We start from the raw sequence: 19059 nt of genomic DNA, 5'->3' as shown, positions 1-19059 counted from the left end.
GCTGCTGAGGGCAACGCTCCCCATAAAACAGGATGAAAATCTTCATCCCAAGCCCAAGCCAGGGCACAGAGGAAGGCCACGTGCCCCAAGCTCCAGTGGGAGATGAGGGTCCCAAGTCAGCAGTGCGGTGTGCATGGTGTGGGAAACCTGAGCTGAGAAGCTAGCGTTAAAGTCCATCTGGACCTAACAGAATCTCCAGCTTCCAGCAAAACCAAATATGACCTTGTCCCTCTGGGATGCCTCCCCCAACCAGAGTACTGGGGGGTCTCATGGGAAACATTTTCTGCTAAAGAGGAGCTCAAGGGGGGAAAAAAATCCTAGGTATCTAGCCAAGGAGAGCCAGCAGATAAAAGAAACAAATTCAGGGCCCAGAAAGCAGAGATAATAGAGCAACCTAAAAGGGAAATTAAAATAAGAGTGTGTGAAATGTTCAAACAAAATAAAGAAATAAAAACTATAAGACAAGAACAACTAATTATGAAAATGGCAAAGTTTAAAAACAATCCAAGTTTTAAAATGGCACTAAATTAGAAATCTAATATGACTCGACATAATTGAAGAGAAAAAAATGGACTAAATCGAGAGATAGATCTGCAGATGCCGTCCCTATTGACTGAGACGGAAACCAGAAGAGGGAAATTAATAAACGAGGAAAGAATGAGAAGCTACAGCCATGGCAGCTCATTCTTTTATCCCCAGTGGTCAAAGGATAAAACAAAGGCACTGGAGCTCAAACACACAAGGAACAAAGCCACATTTGCTGACTCACCAGGCCAGAGAGCAGACACCAGGAGAGAAGCCCACTGAGTGGTCTGCTAAGAGGGAGATTCAGCAGACTCTCTAGAAGGTTCTGGAAGGACTGGTGGGGCTGATCAAGGATGGAGAACTAGCGCTCTGGATGGGACAGAATGAGTTCCTGGGTCTGTACACAACTGGTTAAAACAAGCTCCGTGTTCCTGGACCAGGGGTGTCTTCACTCAGGCCTGACTCATCGGGGTGACTCCAAGTCCACGATCAATACTCAAGATGGATACCAGCCATAGGTTAATTTTTATCCCAATGACGATTTCAAACCTCTGCCTACCTCTGACCTCACTACTTCACCCCACACTCAGCACCTGCAATCGCCCCCAGACAAAAACAACCTCAGAGCACATGGAAAGAATGCCCTCTCTTTTCTGACATGCCCCCATTCCCAGCGCATTTCCCTTAAATGTCACAACAGAGGGTTTGGGTTTTCCTTCCTAACTAATGTCAGAGTCTCTGCTTATGCCCTGGCTCCCATTCCGCACCTGCTTCTTATGGAACTGGTGTCCCTGTTCTGTTCTCTCTCCTGCATCTTCACTCCTTCTCTGCACCCCAAGAGCCTTTAAACACGTTTAATGCCCTCCTTCCTTAAAAACCCCTTCCTTGGCCCACACACCTTTCCAGAGAAGGCCACCCTCTGCGTGTGTTGCCTTCATACCAGCCCCATGGCTCCCACGGCGCCCACGCCCACACGGTACCCTCCCACACCCACTCTCAGCTGAGTGGGAACACAGCAGCTCCCGTCACCCTTTGTGCCATGAGTGAAATATGCAGCTGGGGATCTTGGCAGCCCACAGGAAGATCATAACATTGCTCAAGAGAAGTCTAGCTCAGCCTGGCTAGGTACGCAGCACCCCCAGGTACTGGGCCAGCTTCTGCCAGCCTTGTGGCTGGGTGTGGTCTTCACACCGTCTGCCCGGGCTGTGGGAAGGACAGGCTACCATGATTTCCCCCATGAGGAGCCCCCACAGAGTATTCAGATAGGCACCCCAGGGGGTGCCTAGTTGTCTGTTCCATCTGACCCCCAGGCCAGGGCTCACTCATCAGGGCTCAGGGAGCAGTGTGGTTTCAGACACCCTCTTCCTGCTGGACTCAGTGACACCACGGGCCATCTCTGGCCAGGTGATCCAGAGATAGGGGTCACTGCGGATGGGATGGAAGCCCACATCCAGGGCCAGCAAGCTGCCCACATCTACCCAGGAGTGAGGAAAGGCCATTCAGGAGGGGGAAATAGGCACAAGGGCAAAATGTGGGTACAAGTGGCAGGTGAGAGGCTCCAGAATTGGCATGAGGACAGGGGCCCACGGTATGGGGGACCCAGTGGATGATTCAGGGATGGGGCTGCGGACCCCAGGGACCCTGCAGGGGCAGGTGGGGGTCTTGGGCTTTCGTCTCTGGGGTGGGAGGTGCCCAAGTGATTCCAAAGGGCAGCCAAGGTTCAGAACCACTAACAAGGAGAGGGAAGAACAGAGGGCCTAAGAAGGAATCCTGGGGGCCAGTTAGGGTGGTAATAATGAGACTAAAATGGATGGCAAAGGGTGTGGGATATCCCAGAAGGGAAGCAAGAGATGGGCTTGGGAAAGAAGGTGAGTTCCTGGCGGCTGGAGAGGTCAGAACAGAGCCTGAGAAGAGAGTACAAGCACTGTTGGGGCCTGGTCTCCTCCGGTGACCTCCTGGGTCACTGTGCACCATAGACCCTCAGAAGGCCAAGTCTCTTCTGCACCAATCTCTGTGGCCTGTCCTGGGTCAGGGCCCGGCATGGCTCTCTGGGCTCTGCTCAGGGCCCACCAGGCTAGTCCTATCTAAGGTCATCCTCATAACTAGACTTTGACTACAGCCTCCTGGAGGGTACCTACTTCCCAGACACACTCATGCCATGGTGCGGGCACCTCCCCAACACGCACATGGGCATGGGCAGCTGAAGTCCCAAGAAGCCCCACCAATGAGGGCACCTTGCTTCTGACCCAAGGACTGCCAAGGAAGATGGGGAGTCTGGGCCCCCAAAGGCAGGAGTAGGCCCTCGCTCAGTCCGCGTGACCAGAGGCAGGCCGAAATCTTCCTCCTCTGACGGCATCCCACGGTGCTGTATAGTAACGATCCCTAGGCCTCTGGCCACTCTGGGTGGTGGCTGTCCTCCCCGCCTCAACCCCAGCCTATGCAGGCCGGCCCAGCTGTCCCCACCCACCCCAGCCCACACTTCCAGCAAGAACAGCCTGGAAACACTGTGTGTGTAGAGCAAAGAGTATTGGACCTCAGGGTCAGGAAACCAGAGGATTTTGCATCAAGGGACAACTCGTATCTATTACTCTGGAAGGTCTCCGTGAATATAAAACCCTCACACCACCATGGGGCTGGTTTTCACTCAGAGGCCAGGGTGTCCCTGAAGCCCTGGGGGCACCTCCCCAGGATGGAGGGGCCTCGGGTGGTCCCTGAGGCACTGGCGTTTACCCTGAAGGGCGGGTTAAGAGTTGGCTAGAGAGAGTGAGCTGCAGAATATTCTAGTCAGGGGACCCAGGGAGGGCAAACTGCAGACAGGAAAAAATTAACCTCTTCCCTGGGGAGCTGGCTCCCTCCCTCGGCTGGCAGCCGTGGTGTCCTGCGGGACCCCGCACAGAGCAGGCCCACAGCGGGTCAGAGAGAGCTGGTGGGTGACAACTCTGTTTCTCACGAGCAATGGGGCTTGTGCAAAGTATCTGAGCGCTGGAGCCTGTTTCTTCCTGCAGTCCACGGAACTCACACTTGCTTCTTACGGTTGAGGCAAAGAATAAAGGGGACAGAAGGCACACAGTGATTAAAGAAGCTTCCAGACTTAAGAGACACCCCAATAAAGGGAAGCTGCTCGTACTTATGTCCTTTGCTGAGCTCCCCACTGCATGGTTAGTGGTGTAGAACCTGCACAATAAAAGAAAGGGAAACTTGCTGTCCTTCCTTTTTTTTCTATAGATCAGGTCCAGCAAAGATGGTCTGAAACTCCAGCCGCATTTACTAAGTGAGGCCGTCAAAGTTTGGGACTCAGAATTTCCAGTCTACATAACAGCGACAGCCCAGATGTTTGGCAGTGAGTGGCGGAATTCCACAAGCAGGCTCCGGGCAGTGCCTGGGTGCGGCCAGGGAGCCCCAGGAGGGACCCAGAGCCAGGCGGAACCCAGAGGGGAAGGGGTGGGGCCAGAGGCGGCGCTGGGTGGGGCCTGGGGCCCCCGCTTTTGCCACCACACCCAACACCCAACCCCAAGGACCTGGCCTGCTTGTGTGGGAGCCAGTCCTGTGGAATCTCAGAGTAGAGGGAAGGCTGACCGGTAGATCTTCATCTCCCCGGGGAAAGGCGATCAGGAGGAGAACAAAATGGCCTGGTGGAAAGCCTGGGTAAGTGGGGAGCAAGCAGTGGCAGAGGGTAGGGTTCCTGCAGGGTGTTGGTGGAGAGAGGTCTTGCTCAGTCAACAGTCACGCTGTCGGCCGGCCAAGCACCAGGCTGCCCACTGAGGACGCAAGAGAGAAGAAACCGCCCCAGCCCTAGAGACGCTCACGGCTAGGACAGACAGATAAAGGAAACTTTTTTTTTCTTTTTAAGATTTTTTTATTTATTCATTTGAGAGAAAGAGAGACAGAGAGAGCACAAGCAGGGGGAGGGGCAGAGGGAGAGGGAGAAGCAGACTCCCCTGCTGTGCAGGGAGCCCGACATGGGGCTCCATCCCAGGACCTGGAGATCATGACCTGAGCCAAACACAGACACTTAACCAACTGAGCCACCCAGGCACCCCAGATAAAGGAACCTTGAAATGCACTGAGGGAAGCTGAGGGGCTGGGGGAGCCCAGAGGAAGAGCCACTGCAGGGAGGCGTTAGGCTGCTCGAAGCTAGAGGGTATCACGTTTGAGCGAGATGTGCATGTGTGTGGTATGTGTGCACATGTGTGTGTTTGACGAGAATCAGGCAGATAATTCCTTGCAGAGGGAACAGTATGTGCAAAGGCCCAGAAGGGTGGGAAGCTTGGCTTCGGAGAGTAGTTCCTCATGGCTTTAGGGCCATGGGTGGAAGGGCAGAGGAATGGGGGGAGATAGACCTAGAGAAGCAGGCAGGGCAGGTCCTAAAAAGCCTCGCATGGCAGGCTAAGGGGCTTGGGTTTTACCTCAAGAGCAATGGGGAGCCACTGAAGGTCTTTGAGCTGGTGAGCAACATGATCAAATCGGCTGATGTTGGAGGCTTCATCAATGCCCACACCTTGGGGCACAGGAGGGCAGGCAGTCCTCCAGGAATCCATGGTGTTTATTTGTCAAGATTGAGGAGAGAGGGCAAGAGGACCTGGCCTACAGGGGCTTCAAGTGTCTGAAATCTATGCTTCATAGAGTGATGGAGGACTGAGATGGGGAAGACAGCACAGCCTGTCCCCCAGTCTCCCACCTCCCCGCCGAATGAACAGACTCTTGGGAGTGTTTCATCTGGGTTTGAGTCGGAGGCCATCTTGTGCTAAGGAGGCACAAGGAGGCTCAGCAGATGCCCAAGGTTGCCACACTAGCAAGTGGTAGGGTCTGGGTTAGAATCGGAGCAGCCCAATTCCAGAGCCCGAGCTGTGGGCCACAGCCCCCGGGAGAGCAGGCTTGGGGCAGTAAGATCACAGGCAGGGCCCGCCTGTGACTGGCTCAGGACCAGATGTCCTCTGGGCCCCCAGTTGGACCAGGACCAGGACTGGTGGCGGGGGGGTGGGGAGGGGTGGTGCGAGGGTGTGAAAGATCAGCTAGAGGGGCCCCGTCTGCGCCTCTCTTACAGAAACGAAGTTCTGTCTCCCGGGTTCCCCAGGGGAGCCTCGTGACGGGGGAAGGCAAAGGTGTGGTCTCCCCAGAACAGAGCTCTTACCGACAGAGTCACAGGCAAGACTGAGTCACCTTCTCAGTGCAAATGTTCCTGTCTGGACAAGCCCGCTCCGGGCACGGGGCCCGGGTAGATTCTCTAACAGCGGGGCCTTTCAGATAGGAAGATCTGGAGCCCTACCCCTCCCTGCTGATATTCAGGGGTCTGATTCCAGCTAATTGTACTTTCTATCCCCTAAAACCATGGAGTGGGAAGAGAGGCTGAGGCTCCTCAGCGCCTCAAAATCACAACCCCTCAGGGAGCGAGTTGACAACCATTCCCCACGGAGCCGACCCCGGACCTGCTGAACGGGCTGCTCCTAGTGACTCAGTCCTGTGGTCTGGCCGGTCCCTGCTGCACAGCACCTCGTGGCGGCTTGGGGGGGCAGCGAGAGAGCCCCTCGCGGGTGGTCCCCAGAGCTCACACTGCCAGACCACCTGCTTTCCTGTGGGCAAGGCTTCCTTCAGTGCAGAGTTCCAGGAAAGTTCACTGTCCCGAAAAGGTTGAGTCATCAATAGAGTGGGGGGAAGTAGAGAGAGCTCAACTTCTGAGTCAGGCTGTGGGTCAAGAGCTAGCGCCCCCAACTTACTAGCCATGTCGCCTTGACAAGCCCTCTGAGCCCAGCTCCCCTGCCTGTAAAATGAGGCATTCATGGTTTGGAGAAGTCAAGGAGTGTGAGCATTACACTTCTGGCCCCTGAAGCCTCTAACACAGAGGCCTGGCACAAAGGAGCTACTCAAATGGCTAAGGGTAGTAAGAGCAGCTCAGACTCCCCAAACAAGGGACACTGTGTATGCGTGCATGCAACTGGGCCACCTCTGGGACCACACAGGCTCTTCTGGAGGGAATTTGCACAAAGAATTATTTCTAACACTTCTTGCTGAGAAACAAGGTGCTAAAAAATGAAATAAGAAAATTTCGTTTGAAATTCAAGCAAAGGAAATAGAAAAATTTTTCACCTCTTACTCAAAAGCAATATCCCTATCTATAGATAGCCCCAGAGATGGTAATTGGCCATGTATTTTCAGGATCTAATCGGCGCTTGAAGGATGCGTGGATGGATGGATAGATAGATATAGTGATTAAATGGATGGATGGAAGGGTAGTTAGATGGATGTATGGATGGATAGAAGGAGGGACATGGTGATAAAATGAATGAATAAATGGATGGATAGATGGAAGAGTGGATGTGGCCATTGAGTGTCTGGGTGGAGAATGGATGAATAGATGAGTGAATGAGTGGGTTGGTGGGTAGGTAGGTGGGAAAGCAGATGAGTGGATTAGGGCAGACAGAAGTAGGTGAATAGTGCATGGGACACCAAACACGATGGGACTAAACTCCTTTCCATTGAGGAATCTCTGAGTCTTCTTCAAATTCAATGCCTATCTTCAATCTCCCTCCACTCCTCTACTATCCCTCTCCCAAAAACACATACTTAAGAAAGATCATCTGTTTTCATCTGAGAAATTCTACAAGGAACAAGTCTAAAGAGCCCTCAGACAAACCCTGGATTAGAGAGACTTGGCTCAGGTCAAGGGCTCAAGTATTTTGGTTATCGTGTTTATTCCACAATTTTCAGAGCATCATGCAGTTCTTTCTAAACCTAACCTTCTGTCCTCCATGAGCCTGTGGACTTGCAAAGGCCCTAGGCTATCAGGATGCTCAGCCGGGTGCCCTGGCTCTCTACCTTCTTGTGACTTCTCAGAAAGAAGGCAGCTTGAGCTCAAACCATGCCTCTCTTCCCAACCTTGTCTGCACACTCTCAAAGCAGCACACTCAGCTCCATGAAGCCTGTCCTTACTCGCTTATTGTCCTTGTGCTTTGGGGGTAGGTGGTCCTTTCCCACTGACGGCACTGCCTGTCGATGGTGTTGGAGGGAGCTCGGGGGGTGGGGGTGGGCAGGGCCTGCTGCTTGCCCTCAGATGACACTAGCTGGGAGAGGCTTGGCCTGATCCAGAGCCCACACCCCAGGGCGGGGGCGGGGGCAGGAGAGGTTTTGTGGCTTCTGTGGTTCTGGCTGGTGCCAGCCTATGAATCAAAGAGCCATTCTGTGGAGGTGACATAGCAGTCCCACAGAGCCCAGAGGGGAACCAGCAACCCCTCACAGCCAGGCCAGGCAGGCTATGGTCTCTCAGGGTACCCTCACTTAATGGTAGCTTCCCTACACAGCTGACTCCTCTGAATGGCTAGCCTGAGCCACAGACCCCCCAGGAGATTTGATGCAGCCTGCCAAACCCCAAGAAAGCTACCTCCTATAGGACATACTGCCCTTCATGTTCCTTTGTACCCCCTGTACTCACACCCTGCGGTGCCCCCACCGCTCCTCCTCCTAAGCTCCCGTTACTCCAGGTAAACCTCCCCCCAGCCTCCGAAGTCTCATCACAAAAGATCCAAGAACAGGTCTGGCAAGAAGGCTGAGGCAGGGAAAACTGCAGGCCCCTTCTGAAGACCGCCAGGTGGCCAGGAGAGCACAGCCATGCTCATTACTGTGCCTGTCACCCCAATAAAACCACTGCAGGTCCTCTCTCGGGCCAGCTCCCCCTCCTAGGACTTCCTCCCGCTTCTTCCCTCCTCCTGACGCCAAAGGCTGGGTGGTGGCTCTGAAAGTGGCCACAGTGTCAGCCACTTTCCAGAGTCGGCAAACCCCAACTCCGCAGGACTGGCGCTGGTGCTGAAGGCTGAGATTCCTCTCCCAGGATGGCCCTGGATGCTCACCAGCTTGGCCCTGCCTCACCCTCCTCAAGAGGCACCTCCTTCCTCCCTTAAGGGCCGAGCTGACAGGACAGGCCTCCCCTTAGCCGAGGCAGCTAATGGGCACATGGGGCCTCCACTCCCACCCCCCAGGCTTCCACAGCCCCGATGTGAGAGAGCCATATGGCAACTTGGTGCCAAGTGGACCAAGGTGCCCCTTCCTCAACACATATCTGTTGGTAACTGTCACATCCAGAAGCTGTAGACCCCCTCAGGCCTCGCTTCATCCAAGGTGGACGGTCAGGGAGAGCCATGCCAAGCAGGGGCAGGAGGGACACGAGCCTCAGCCGCTGGCCTGCAGGGGCTGAGCTGGTGCTCACTCTGCAGGACAGGCCGCACGATGGGCTGGTGATCTGGTCTGCCCCCTGTGCCCCCACCCCCAGCATTCCCACTTTGAACAAGCCTGCGTTCTTTTGCAGATAGAACAGGAGGGGGTTACGGTGAAGGGCAGCCCCCACTTTAATCCGGACCCCGACGCAGAGACCCTCTACAAAGCCATGAAGGGGATCGGTAAGTGGATGTCTGCAGACCTTCCCCCGGAGCACTGGGCCTCTCTGGGGTCTGTCCGCTCTGCTCAAGACTGCGAGCCTCACAGCTCTGGAGGGGGGCAGCCAGGGGACACCATGCTCCCGAGACGGACTCCCAGCCCACGCGGGAGCCCCCACCCCAGTACTGGTCTACACCTCCCCCCCGACGGCTGGAGAAGAGGGAGGGTGGCTGTGCCTCCCTGAGTCATAGGGGTGAGAAGGAGACGCCATCAGCTGTGCGTGCCCGTGCACCCTTACGTAGGCAACTTTACCCCACTTGTCCGAGCTTTCGTACTCACAGAATGGCCTCGGGGACTCTGGACCTGTGTGTCACTGTGAATTCTGGATGGGATGAGTTTGGGAGTTCTGTGGGGCTGAACTGGGCTTCCCGGCTCTGCTTGGGCTGGGCACAGGCAGCCTCCTTCCGGTCTCCAGGAGGCACATTCCTGAGGCCAGCCAGGGCTTGCCATCCTTTCTAGATGAACTTGGCAGCATGTTCATGACCTCTACTTCCTGTGAGATCACTGCTGTTACCTCCACTTCCCAAAGGAGAGAGCAGATGCTCTGGGCGATGAGGCTGCTGGGCCAGGACTCAGATCCAGTTTTCTGGGCCCTCGGTCCTGACCAGCCCCCACTGCCACCAGCACGAGAGAGGACCAAAGGCCCCGGGGGATGTCCGGAGCAGATCAGATGATCAGAGGGTCCTCAGATTCTACCCTTCTGAGACTGGCCTTGGGCAGCACCTCACTGCCTGGCCACCAAGCAGCTGCCCTCCCTCCTCCTCAGCCCCCTTAGGGGACAGTGGGAGTGCTCACACTGTGCACCCCTGTAGGGACCAACGAGCAGGCCATCATCGATGTGCTCACGAAGAGAAGCAACGCCCAGCGGCAGCAAATCGCCAAGTCCTTCAAGGCGCAATTTGGCAAGGTAAAAGGGGGACAGGAGGCTTTCCTTGGGGGGCTAGGGGCACTGCTGCGGCCAGAGACAGCCCGGGAGGCAGCTTCGTTCTGGACAAGGCCCTTGTCTAGAGGCCAGCTTCTAAAAGCGTGGGGCATATAGGGCATACTGATACTAAAAATATTCTTAATTGTTTATCTGAAGTTAAAATTTTCAAGCCATCCTGTGTTTTATCTGGTTACGTTACTTAGGGCTCCCCACAGCCCTGGCTTGGCGGCAGGCCTTCTGCGGTCCACTCCACCTCTCCGCCCCCGTCTCTCTCACCAAGCTCCTTTACCTTGGCTCCATGGCCCCATCCTCGAGCTGCGTCCCTGCCTCTGCGCTTTGCTCACCCTGTTCCCAGAGCCTGGGATGCTCTTTTCCCCCATGGGCAGAAGTGCCAGCCAGGCTCCGTTCCATCCTGTGGCGTGGAACACTCTCTTCATGGCAGAGCTTCTGTGTCTGGGCCTGCTCCCTCTGCCTCAAGGGAGCTCCAGAGGCATGGAGCACACACGCTGGACCCTTTTCTCTCTTCCCTCCCTCCACCACCCCGGGATAGAGCCAAGCATTGGGGGTACAACCTAAACACGGGAACAAAGGCACACATAGCCGTGGCTGCCAGAAGCCTCTGTCACCGTGTGTCCTTAGTTTGGAGATTTAACGCAGGAGGGTGAATGAGGAAGCCCAAACATTCCAGGGGGCGCCAATGTGCGCTTTTCTTTTCTTTTCTTTTCTTTTTTTTTAATTTCTTTCTCTCAATCTTCACACCTGTGCATTATTCTTTACATTCAGCATTAGGGGAAATTGATGTTCTAAGAGTAAGCTCTAAGAGTAAGTGCCCAAGATCCCAGAGCCTGTAAGCAACAAGGTCGGGATTTAAATCCAGGTCTGACAAGGCCCTTGGTCCTTTGCTGTGCTGTGCAGATCAGCAGGGTGTGGCCTTGTGGCTTCTTGTGGAGACCAGGGCCCTTAGAAGGAGGCACGCATGAGATAGATTCCTTAATTCATTCCTGCATTTATTGAGTGCCCACGGGCTATGACAGGATTTGATGGTGGGCAACGACAAACATGTATTCCGGGCTTATACTGGCCCAGCACCGCCGTGAGAGTGGAGTCGAGCCACACACATCTCTGCACCAGTCCCCTAAGAAATGGTATAACGCAGGAGTATCGCTATCTCCATTTCATAGGTAAGGGTAATGATGCTCAGAGAGGCTACATTGCTGGCCCGAGAAACCCCAGCATCAGCTCATGGTAGAGCCCACAGGAGTCCCGCCTGAGCCTCCAGGACCAGTTGCCGCCCAGCTGCCTGCACTCAGGGGAGCACAACGTCCAGATCATTGCCTTTCCTTCTTCTTGCATTAGGATCTCACTGAGACCTTGCAGTCGGAGCTGAGTGGCAAGTTCGAGAGGCTCATCATGGCCCTCATGTACCCACCATATAGATATGAAGCCAAGGAGCTGCACGATGCCATGAAGGTAACTAAGCAGGTGGGGTAGGGGAGGATTGGGTGGGGTCACTGCTGGGGATGCCTTCCTCAAGAGAGCCTGGCACTGGGACCTCTGAGCTCCCCTTGAGCCACCCTCTGGAAGGCCCAGCCCGGGCACCCTGCAAGGTGCTGACCAGGCGGGCCGCCTTCAGCCCTCATTCGGCCACGAGGAAGCCAGAATCAGCACTTCTCAGGACAGCGCCAGACCAGGTGTGCAGGAACGACAGAACGACATCTGCAGTCTCTGTCCAGTCCCTCGGATCTCCTATGACCCCCACCGCTTCTTGAGCACTCGCAGAGAATGAGGAGGGAGTCAGGGTCCAGCAACTCTAATTATCTCCATTGAAAGGACACTCACTGGGTGTGCATGCCCGGCATTTCCCATCTGTTCCCTCTAATCCACCTTTGGGGTGGGGTGGCCCCAAGGACTGACGAGGGCCCCTAGGCTCAGCAAGGTGGAGTGACGTGCTGGAGACCACCCAGCACAGAGGGCAGAGTTGAGACAGAACTCTGCCATGGCCTCACCTGCCCACAGGATCAGCCCCTGGAGACAAACACGGGCGATTTCCCCCAGTAACACCCCCCAGCAGAGGCCCCCATCGGAGGGGGGGATACTGACCGGGTCTTCCGGAGGCTCTTCCTCTCGCCTCTTGACAGAAGAGCCCAGGCAGAGCTCTCCAGCAGACAGAGGTTTTTGTCTATAGGGCTTGGGGACCGAAGAGGGTGTCATCATTGAAATCCTGGCTTCTCGGACCAAGATCCAGCTGCAGGAGATAATGAAGGCATACGAGGAGGGTAAGGGGGGCGCAGGGCCTAGACATAAAGGCTCACTTGGGAATGGCCACAAGCTTTGGCAGACTGGTAGGGGATGAGGGACAAGCAGTGCACTGGGCCTCACTAAAAAAGACCCTTTCTGGGCCTTTCTACATATGGGTGCTGAGCACCTACTGTGTGCCCAGTCCTGTGCCTGATGGTCTCTAAGCTCCCTGAAGCCCACGGGCTGCTGGGGAAAGCGACATGTATCCTTAAACTCTCTGCCCCTCGAGGGCCTGGCAGCACTGTGGGTCCCAGGCTGTGTCAGTACTGGATGGGTCTGGCTCCTTCCTGGCCAGGCACACACTGACCCTGGGGACCGTGCAGGGCCCTGTTGCAGTGGGGGCTGTGGACCACAGGCCAGCTATCATGGAGCCTACGGGATGCAAGGCAAGCAGAGGCCAGCCTGGCCACCATGTGGTCTGCCTGGCAGACAATCTGCCTGAAGGTTCTGGCTTTGCCAAACCACAGATGAAGCAGAGCTCGGTAGGCAGCCCCCGGCGGGGCTCTCTGGCCTGACCTATCCCTGCACTTGGAGCCAGGTTGGCAGTCTGTGTTGCTTCCTCATTCTGAATGACCGCCAGGTGGTGGGGCCTCTGCCATTCAGACACCTGGGCAGTGCGCCCACTCCACTGACTAGTCCTTACCAGATGCCTTTAACTGGGAGCAGTGTGGGAAACAGGGCTGGGAGGAGGAAAGTGGATCTGTGCCTCATGGTCCTGTTTCCCCTGCAGACTATGGGTCCAGCCTGGAAGAAGACATCCAAGCAGACACCAGCGGCTATCTGGAGAGGATCCTGGTGTGCCTCCTGCAGGTAGCAGAGCCCAGGCTCCTGGGAACCCCTTGCCTGAGGGACCCGAACAGCTGGGCTCCAGGGAGCAGTTCTTGGGGAGAGCTGCTGGGGTGGAGAGGGGTCAGGGCCTGGGTAGAGCCCCAGTGGCCTGGGCTTCTTGGATACCTCTCAGCGTGGCTGGAGGATTCTCACACCCGCGCGTCCCTGACACGGCCACATGGGGGCCCCCCAGAATCGGGAGGAGAGTGCCCTGTCACTTAGCAGGTCCTACACACCACACCCCATGCCTGGCACTCCGCTTACCTTAGCTCACTGAATCCCCCAGCTCCCTACTACTCTCATTTGATAGATGACAGAATCGGGCCCTGGAGAGGGTAATTAGCCTGCTAATGTCCCCATGGCCAAAAAGCCGTCGAGCCCTGCCTGCCCTCCTGCCCGGCTCTCCCTGCTGCCCCAGATGTTCTGCTGGGACAGCCTGTCTCACACGGCCACCCCTTCTGCTCCTAGGGCAGCAGGGATGATGTGAGTGGCCTTGTGGACCCAGGACAGGCCGTCCAAGATGCACAGGTGAGGCTACGTACATACACCCTTGACAGCTTCCGCCCTGTGGGCCACCTGCCCCATCCTCTGGGGGCTAATGCCTGGAAGCCTCACCCAGCCCCTCTGTCCATGCGGGTTTTCTTTGACACTAGGCTTGGCTGAGACCCAGATCAGCTTTCTGCAGACCTTTCCCCTCTGGTGTTCCAGAAGGAAAGTGAAAGTGTTGGGGAGACTCAGGAACAGGAAGGAGAGTGACTTGGGAGGGGTCCACTGAAGCTCTGTCCTAGCAGGAACAGCCCACGAGCCTGGGGACCAGATGGGACTCTTCAGATCACTATAGTTTGGTCTGCTGGCAGAGTACTTGGAGATGTCCAGAGGCAGAGCAAAGTCCCAGGGGAGGCAGGGGAGTTCCCAGAGCAGCACCTGGCCCAGTATCCAGAAGGGATTTAACCTCTCAGGGATAGCAAGAGAGGAGAATGCTGACCTGGTGGATGGAAGGGGGCTGACCCTCACCTCCTTGCTCTCCTTCACTGGCTTCTTGCGGCTGCCCCAATGCTAGGATCTGTACGCAGCAGGCGAGAAGATTCACGGGACCGACGAGATGAAATTCATCACCATCCTGTGCACACGCAGTGCCACGCACCTGATGAGAGGTACCGGGGAGGGAGGAGGCACTGTCCTTCACACGGGCCATCCAGTGTGCATCCTTGCCTGGTCATGATGCTGGGAAGAGAGCCAGGGAGACTTGGACCTTTTCCCTGGCAACCAAGTGGAGGTCAGGGGGTACACATTGATGTGCAGTCTCAGATCTGAGACACTGGGGGCATCACACTGAGATCTACATATCCCTTAAGAGAAAACGTCTCTCTACAGTGTTTGAGGAATATGAGAAAATCGCCAGCAAGAGCATTGAGGATAGCATCAAGAGTGAGACCCACGGCTCCCTGGAGGAGGCCATGCTCACAGTGGGTAAGAGATGGGGCTTGGTGCTCAGACACACAGGTGTCCGCAGCCACGGGGCCCCGCAAGGGGGCAGTTCCCCGGGGTGGCAATAGCAAGTGACTGGGTCCCTACGTCAGCCTTCAAGGGACCCCTCGCCCTAGAGGCCACACACACACGTACCCTTCAGCCCAGGACACCGGGACTATCCTACCCTCGTGTCTTCAGTATGCCGTGCCCTGCCCCCCATAATCCCTGTGCTGTGTGAGTATGCGAGCATGAGTGTGAGCATGGCGCATGTGAGAATATGTGAGTAGGTGAGTGTGTGTGCACATTTGCAGGATTATGCCTGACCCAGGGCCTGTGCTCATCCATAGCAGCCACACAGGGAACATTCTGGTTCTGATTATAAAGCCCTAAAGAAAGTCTCCTGTCTTGACCTTAGCCAGAGGCCTGGTCTCTGCCTCAGTTGCTCACTGAAGAAATGATGTATAGTTGGAATCCAAACTCAGTGATTGATGGTGTGACGCTGGGGAGCACTGAGAACCTTCCCTCAAGCACGACATCAGGTCGACCTAGGAGGACCTGTTCCAGACCACATCTTGGGGTGCAGAACTGAGGTCACAGTGAGGAGAGTCATTGTGCAGTGAGGAGCTGAGGCCCAGGGGCAGAGGGACTTTTCCTCTCCTCCTTCCCATGATGGAGCCAAGGTCAGGGCCCTAGGGCTAGGGCACTCACCTCCACACCAGGCTGTCCCCATTCTGTGCTGGGCAGCCAGGGGAACTCCACAACGTGTCCAGGGCTTTCGGAGTGGACTGGGACATCTGACCGTCCCCAGCAGGCTGTGACTGCTGTGATAAAGACCAGTCTATGTTGGAGCAGCTCAGCATGCCCCCTGCTCCAATCTCAGCAAATCAGCCCCTGCATTGAGTTTGAACAACCTCCTGAATAAATCTTCAGGCAGGGAAAAGCAAAGGTGCCCAGTGCCTCCTGTACCAGGCACTTCCTATTCACTTCTCCTTGAAGACTCCCACCATTCACCCCGTAGACAAGGACAGTGCAAAGCAGGAAGGTCAAAGAATGAAGTCACACCATGCTATCAGGGGAGAGTCGAACACCTGCCTCCTTCACGCAAAGCCCACGCTCTTTCTGCTGCCCTGAGCTAAAGTGCCAAGCTCCCCGACCCAGATGCAAAATCTCTGAAGCAGCATCCATGAAAGCAAACAGGGGCCCACCCTCTGGGCCAGATGTCCCTGGGTGCCCTAGTGCTCCAGGGCTGGACCCCATTGTCACGTGGAAATTCAAATGCAGGGACCTTCCTGATAAGTGAGGAGTAAAGTGGACACCCCGAGGCCAGTGGTCACCATGACTATGGCTCCTCTGTGGAGCTGAGTGGCTGGATTCCTGGCAAGGCTGGCTCTGGGGTGTAAGAGCCCAGGGCTGCGCTAGACAGAGCCATGCTCAGAGGGGCCAGCGTCGCATTTACTCCTCACCCTCTGCCTGCCCGCTCCGTGCCTTTGGACCTGTGCCCAGTGCCCCAGGCTTCCTTCCCTGTCCCACCCCACCCAACGCCAAGCCTCTCGTTTTGGAACTAGGCAACACACAAATAAATAGGCCGAGAACTGCATAATGCTCAGGCTTAAGATCCAAGGCAAGACATAAATACACATGTACACAATGCCATCTACAACGTCTAGTGTTAACAGAGCTTTCCTGTTGCCAGTGAAATGCACCCGGAACCTGCACAGCTACTTCGCAGAGCGACTTTACTACGCCTTGAAGGTAACTCTTCTGTTCGGTGCCCCCTGTGCTCAGCCCTCCTCAGCACCAGCTGCCAAGCCCAGGCGCTCGGAGCCACCACTGCCTCTGACCCTTGTGTCTTCTCTAATTCCAGCCTCTTGTGAACAGAATCCTAGAGCTCCCCAGGGGTAAAATGAGTCTGGGGAAGGGAAGCCACAGCTCCTGGGGGCTGGATTGGAGCAGGGTTGTTCTCAGGTGTGCATCGCACCGACCTCTTACAACAATCCTGTGAGACCCGTGTCGTAACTCCCACCCTAGAGACGGTGAAGCGAAGGCTTGTGGTCAAGGTCACCCAGCTGATGACTGGCTGAGCCTCCATTTGAACCCAAGCCAGGCCAGCTGTCCTTTTGATCCCACCACGTGACCTCCTTGAGAGAGCACAGAAAGTCAAGGTGCCCTTGGAATGGACGTTCAGACGGAGATGGCTACACGTGGCACTCAACTTCCATGTGCCTGCCAGGGGTGCCGAGCTGGCTTTATCTTTGTCCAAGAGGCTGCGCTGGGCATTCAGACAGACGTCCCAGCCATTTGTACTGGATGGAGTTGCTGGCACCTGGAAGCCAGAAACTGGAAGAGAATCAGAGGGATTCCCTGAGCCTGAAGTCAGTGCCCACCTTCTGTGTGCTGACACCACTGGAGGTTAGAACCCCAAGTTCTCTGGCCAGGAAGTGAGAGAGGGCATGGGGTTCCCTTGGCCATTGGCGCCATCCGACAGGGGACTAGTCAAAGATGAAAGTAGGCAGAAGGTCCTGCTTGAGAATTGGCCAGGTAAGCTGAATTTCCTGACGTTGTTCCTCTAGGAAGAAGGCTTACTCCTAGAGCAGCGAGTGTTCTGTGTCTAGAATCTGATGTGGCAAACCAAACACACACGGCACTTTGGGGCATTTAGCTCCCAATAAAGACAGACATGTGGGCAATGAGGGAGAAGAGATGAAGGGAACGGAAACCCTGAGTCACTACAGCACCCCTCCCAGTGCTTCGCCCCCTGAAGCAGAGGCTCATTCCCGCATCTCCGGCCCCCTCTGAAAGCCCCCTGGCCCCAGAGCACAGATTTGTCCATCATCACAGAGGTGGGCAGTGACTGTTGACTGCTGTGTCTTGTCCAGGGAGCAGGGACATGTGATGGGACCCTGATAAGAAACATCGTTTCGAGGAGTGAGATTGACTTAAATCTTATCAAGTGTCAGTTCACAAAGATGTACGGCAAGACCCTCAGCAGCATGATCGTGGTAAGTCAGGGGTTCCCAAATCTACCCCCAGTTTGAAGCAGAGGCATTACTTGGAGACCTGGATGCTGGGACCAGAGTCCTACGTCACATGTGTCCATCCCTTCCCGGTGGGGGTCACACCCATGCATTCGTGGCCATACAGTGTGTATAGAGATCAGCAAGGGGGTCAGTGTGGCTAGGGCCCAAAGGGGGCTTGAGCAGGTGCACAGAGACCAGACCACGGAGGCCCTGGACTTGGCGCCCAGAGTTGGCTTTGCATTTGAGTTACGGTTGCCCTTTTGGAAATGACACAACCAACTTTGCCGAGGAGACCATATCTGAATGTCAAGGACGGTAAAGAGTTCAGTAGGAATCAGGCAGCTGCCTTCAAAATCCAGACTGAAGTAGTCCTAGCAGCATGATTTTAAGGAGATAAATCAGATGGGCTCCAGTGGGTTACCTACCCAGATGCCAGTCAGTGAACATTCTGGAGCTGAGAAAATGTACCATCACACCATCACACTGCCATAATGGTGAGAGTAATAGCTCTTCTAGAAATTAATGCAAATGAGGCCTTGACCATTTCATCAAGAGAAGTCAAACCTCGAGAAGTAAATCCCAAGTCTTCATTGGCTCTAGTTAAATCAAGTCTCTAGTTACTCTACAGATGTCTGTCGTCAGCCACACTTTCCAAGACACACATAGCTCATAATATGTTAAAAAGACATTTCTATTTTAAGATGTTTCAGAAAGGGGCAATGAGTAGCTATTAGGCAGGTCCTGGTAGGTCTGGCTGGTCCGGGATCTAGACACAGAGCCAGGGGAAACAGAGGAGGGCATATCACCCAACTCCTTTTTTATGTGCTTGGGGAGAATGGGAGCAAGAGGGCACTGAGGGATGGTGGAATTATTCTTCGCTTTGTTTTTGGCTTTCCAGCCAGTCTTGTCAAAAGACAGGAGGGCTACCCGCAGACCAGCCCAGGCTGTTGATGGCTTTGCCAACATCCAACCCCAGCTGAGTGTTAGGAACTTTTTCTCCCATCCATAGTTTCTGTGGCATCGGGGAGATTCCTCTACCTTCTCACCATCACGGTTAGATTGAGCCAGAGTCAGACTTGAGAGGAACAACCACACTGAGCAAAAAGGATCACTTTGACCCATCCAGGGTGTAGACTTCACAATGGAGAAAGGCTTAGCAGGTTAATTAGCACATGATCAATATAATCAATAAAAGAGTCCCCTGTCTAGACATACAAGAAGCCCACCCTCTTTAGGTTTTGCCTACGATTTTTGTTTAAGAAAATTGAGGTGGAATTGTGACTCAGGTGGCCAAATATTTTTTTAGTATAGACCACTCTCTGTAGATGTCATCAAAGCAAACATGATTTCCAACAGTGATACCAGCATTAAAAACTCCTGCATAGAAATTAATAGGAAAATTTATAAAAACCCCATGCATAACTTTAGACCCATGCATTTAAAAAGATAGACAAAATGAATACAGTTTTCTAAAAAACACAAAACAACACAAAAACAAAAATACCTTATTATAAACATTGTGTTGAAGAAAGAAAGAAAGAAAGAAAGAAAGAAAGAAAGAAAGAAAGAAAG

At 54.7% G+C, this 19059-nt stretch overlaps 1 protein-coding gene across 4 annotated transcripts in view; it reads left to right on the top strand.

The window, feature by feature from the left end:
* Positions 1-4005: 4005 nt before the first annotated feature.
* The window catches only part of LOC110589270 (annexin A8), a 16985-nt gene continuing 1931 nt past the window's right edge, over positions 4006-19059 (top strand). The window contains exons 1-12 of one of the 4 annotated variants that reach the window (XR_002480877.2): positions 4006-4170; positions 8822-8912; positions 9762-9856; positions 11231-11344; positions 12060-12150; positions 12903-12982; positions 13469-13528; positions 14061-14154; positions 14375-14470; positions 16164-16222; positions 16499-16879; positions 17347-17398. Coding sequence is in view for 3 of the 4 variants with exons in the window: in XM_021699789.2 (XP_021555464.1) it covers positions 4150-4170; positions 8822-8912; positions 9762-9856; positions 11231-11344; positions 12060-12150; positions 12903-12982; positions 13469-13528; positions 14061-14154; positions 14375-14470; positions 16164-16222; positions 17347-17469 (924 nt within the window). In the remaining variant the exon portion in view is untranslated. Of the gene's footprint in view, positions 4171-8821; positions 8913-9761; positions 9857-11230; positions 11345-12059; positions 12151-12902; positions 12983-13468; positions 13529-14060; positions 14155-14374; positions 14471-16163; positions 16223-16498; positions 16880-17346; positions 17470-19059 lie in introns of those variants that run through there. The other 3 variants (XM_021699789.2, XM_044916100.1, XM_044916099.1) reach the window with 3 other exon arrangements.

This window comes from Neomonachus schauinslandi, chromosome 6, assembly GCF_002201575.2.
Source record: "Neomonachus schauinslandi chromosome 6, ASM220157v2, whole genome shotgun sequence".
Taxonomy (NCBI): Eukaryota; Metazoa; Chordata; class Mammalia; order Carnivora; family Phocidae; genus Neomonachus; species Neomonachus schauinslandi.
This window is presented reverse-complemented; position numbering and strand designations above follow the sequence as displayed.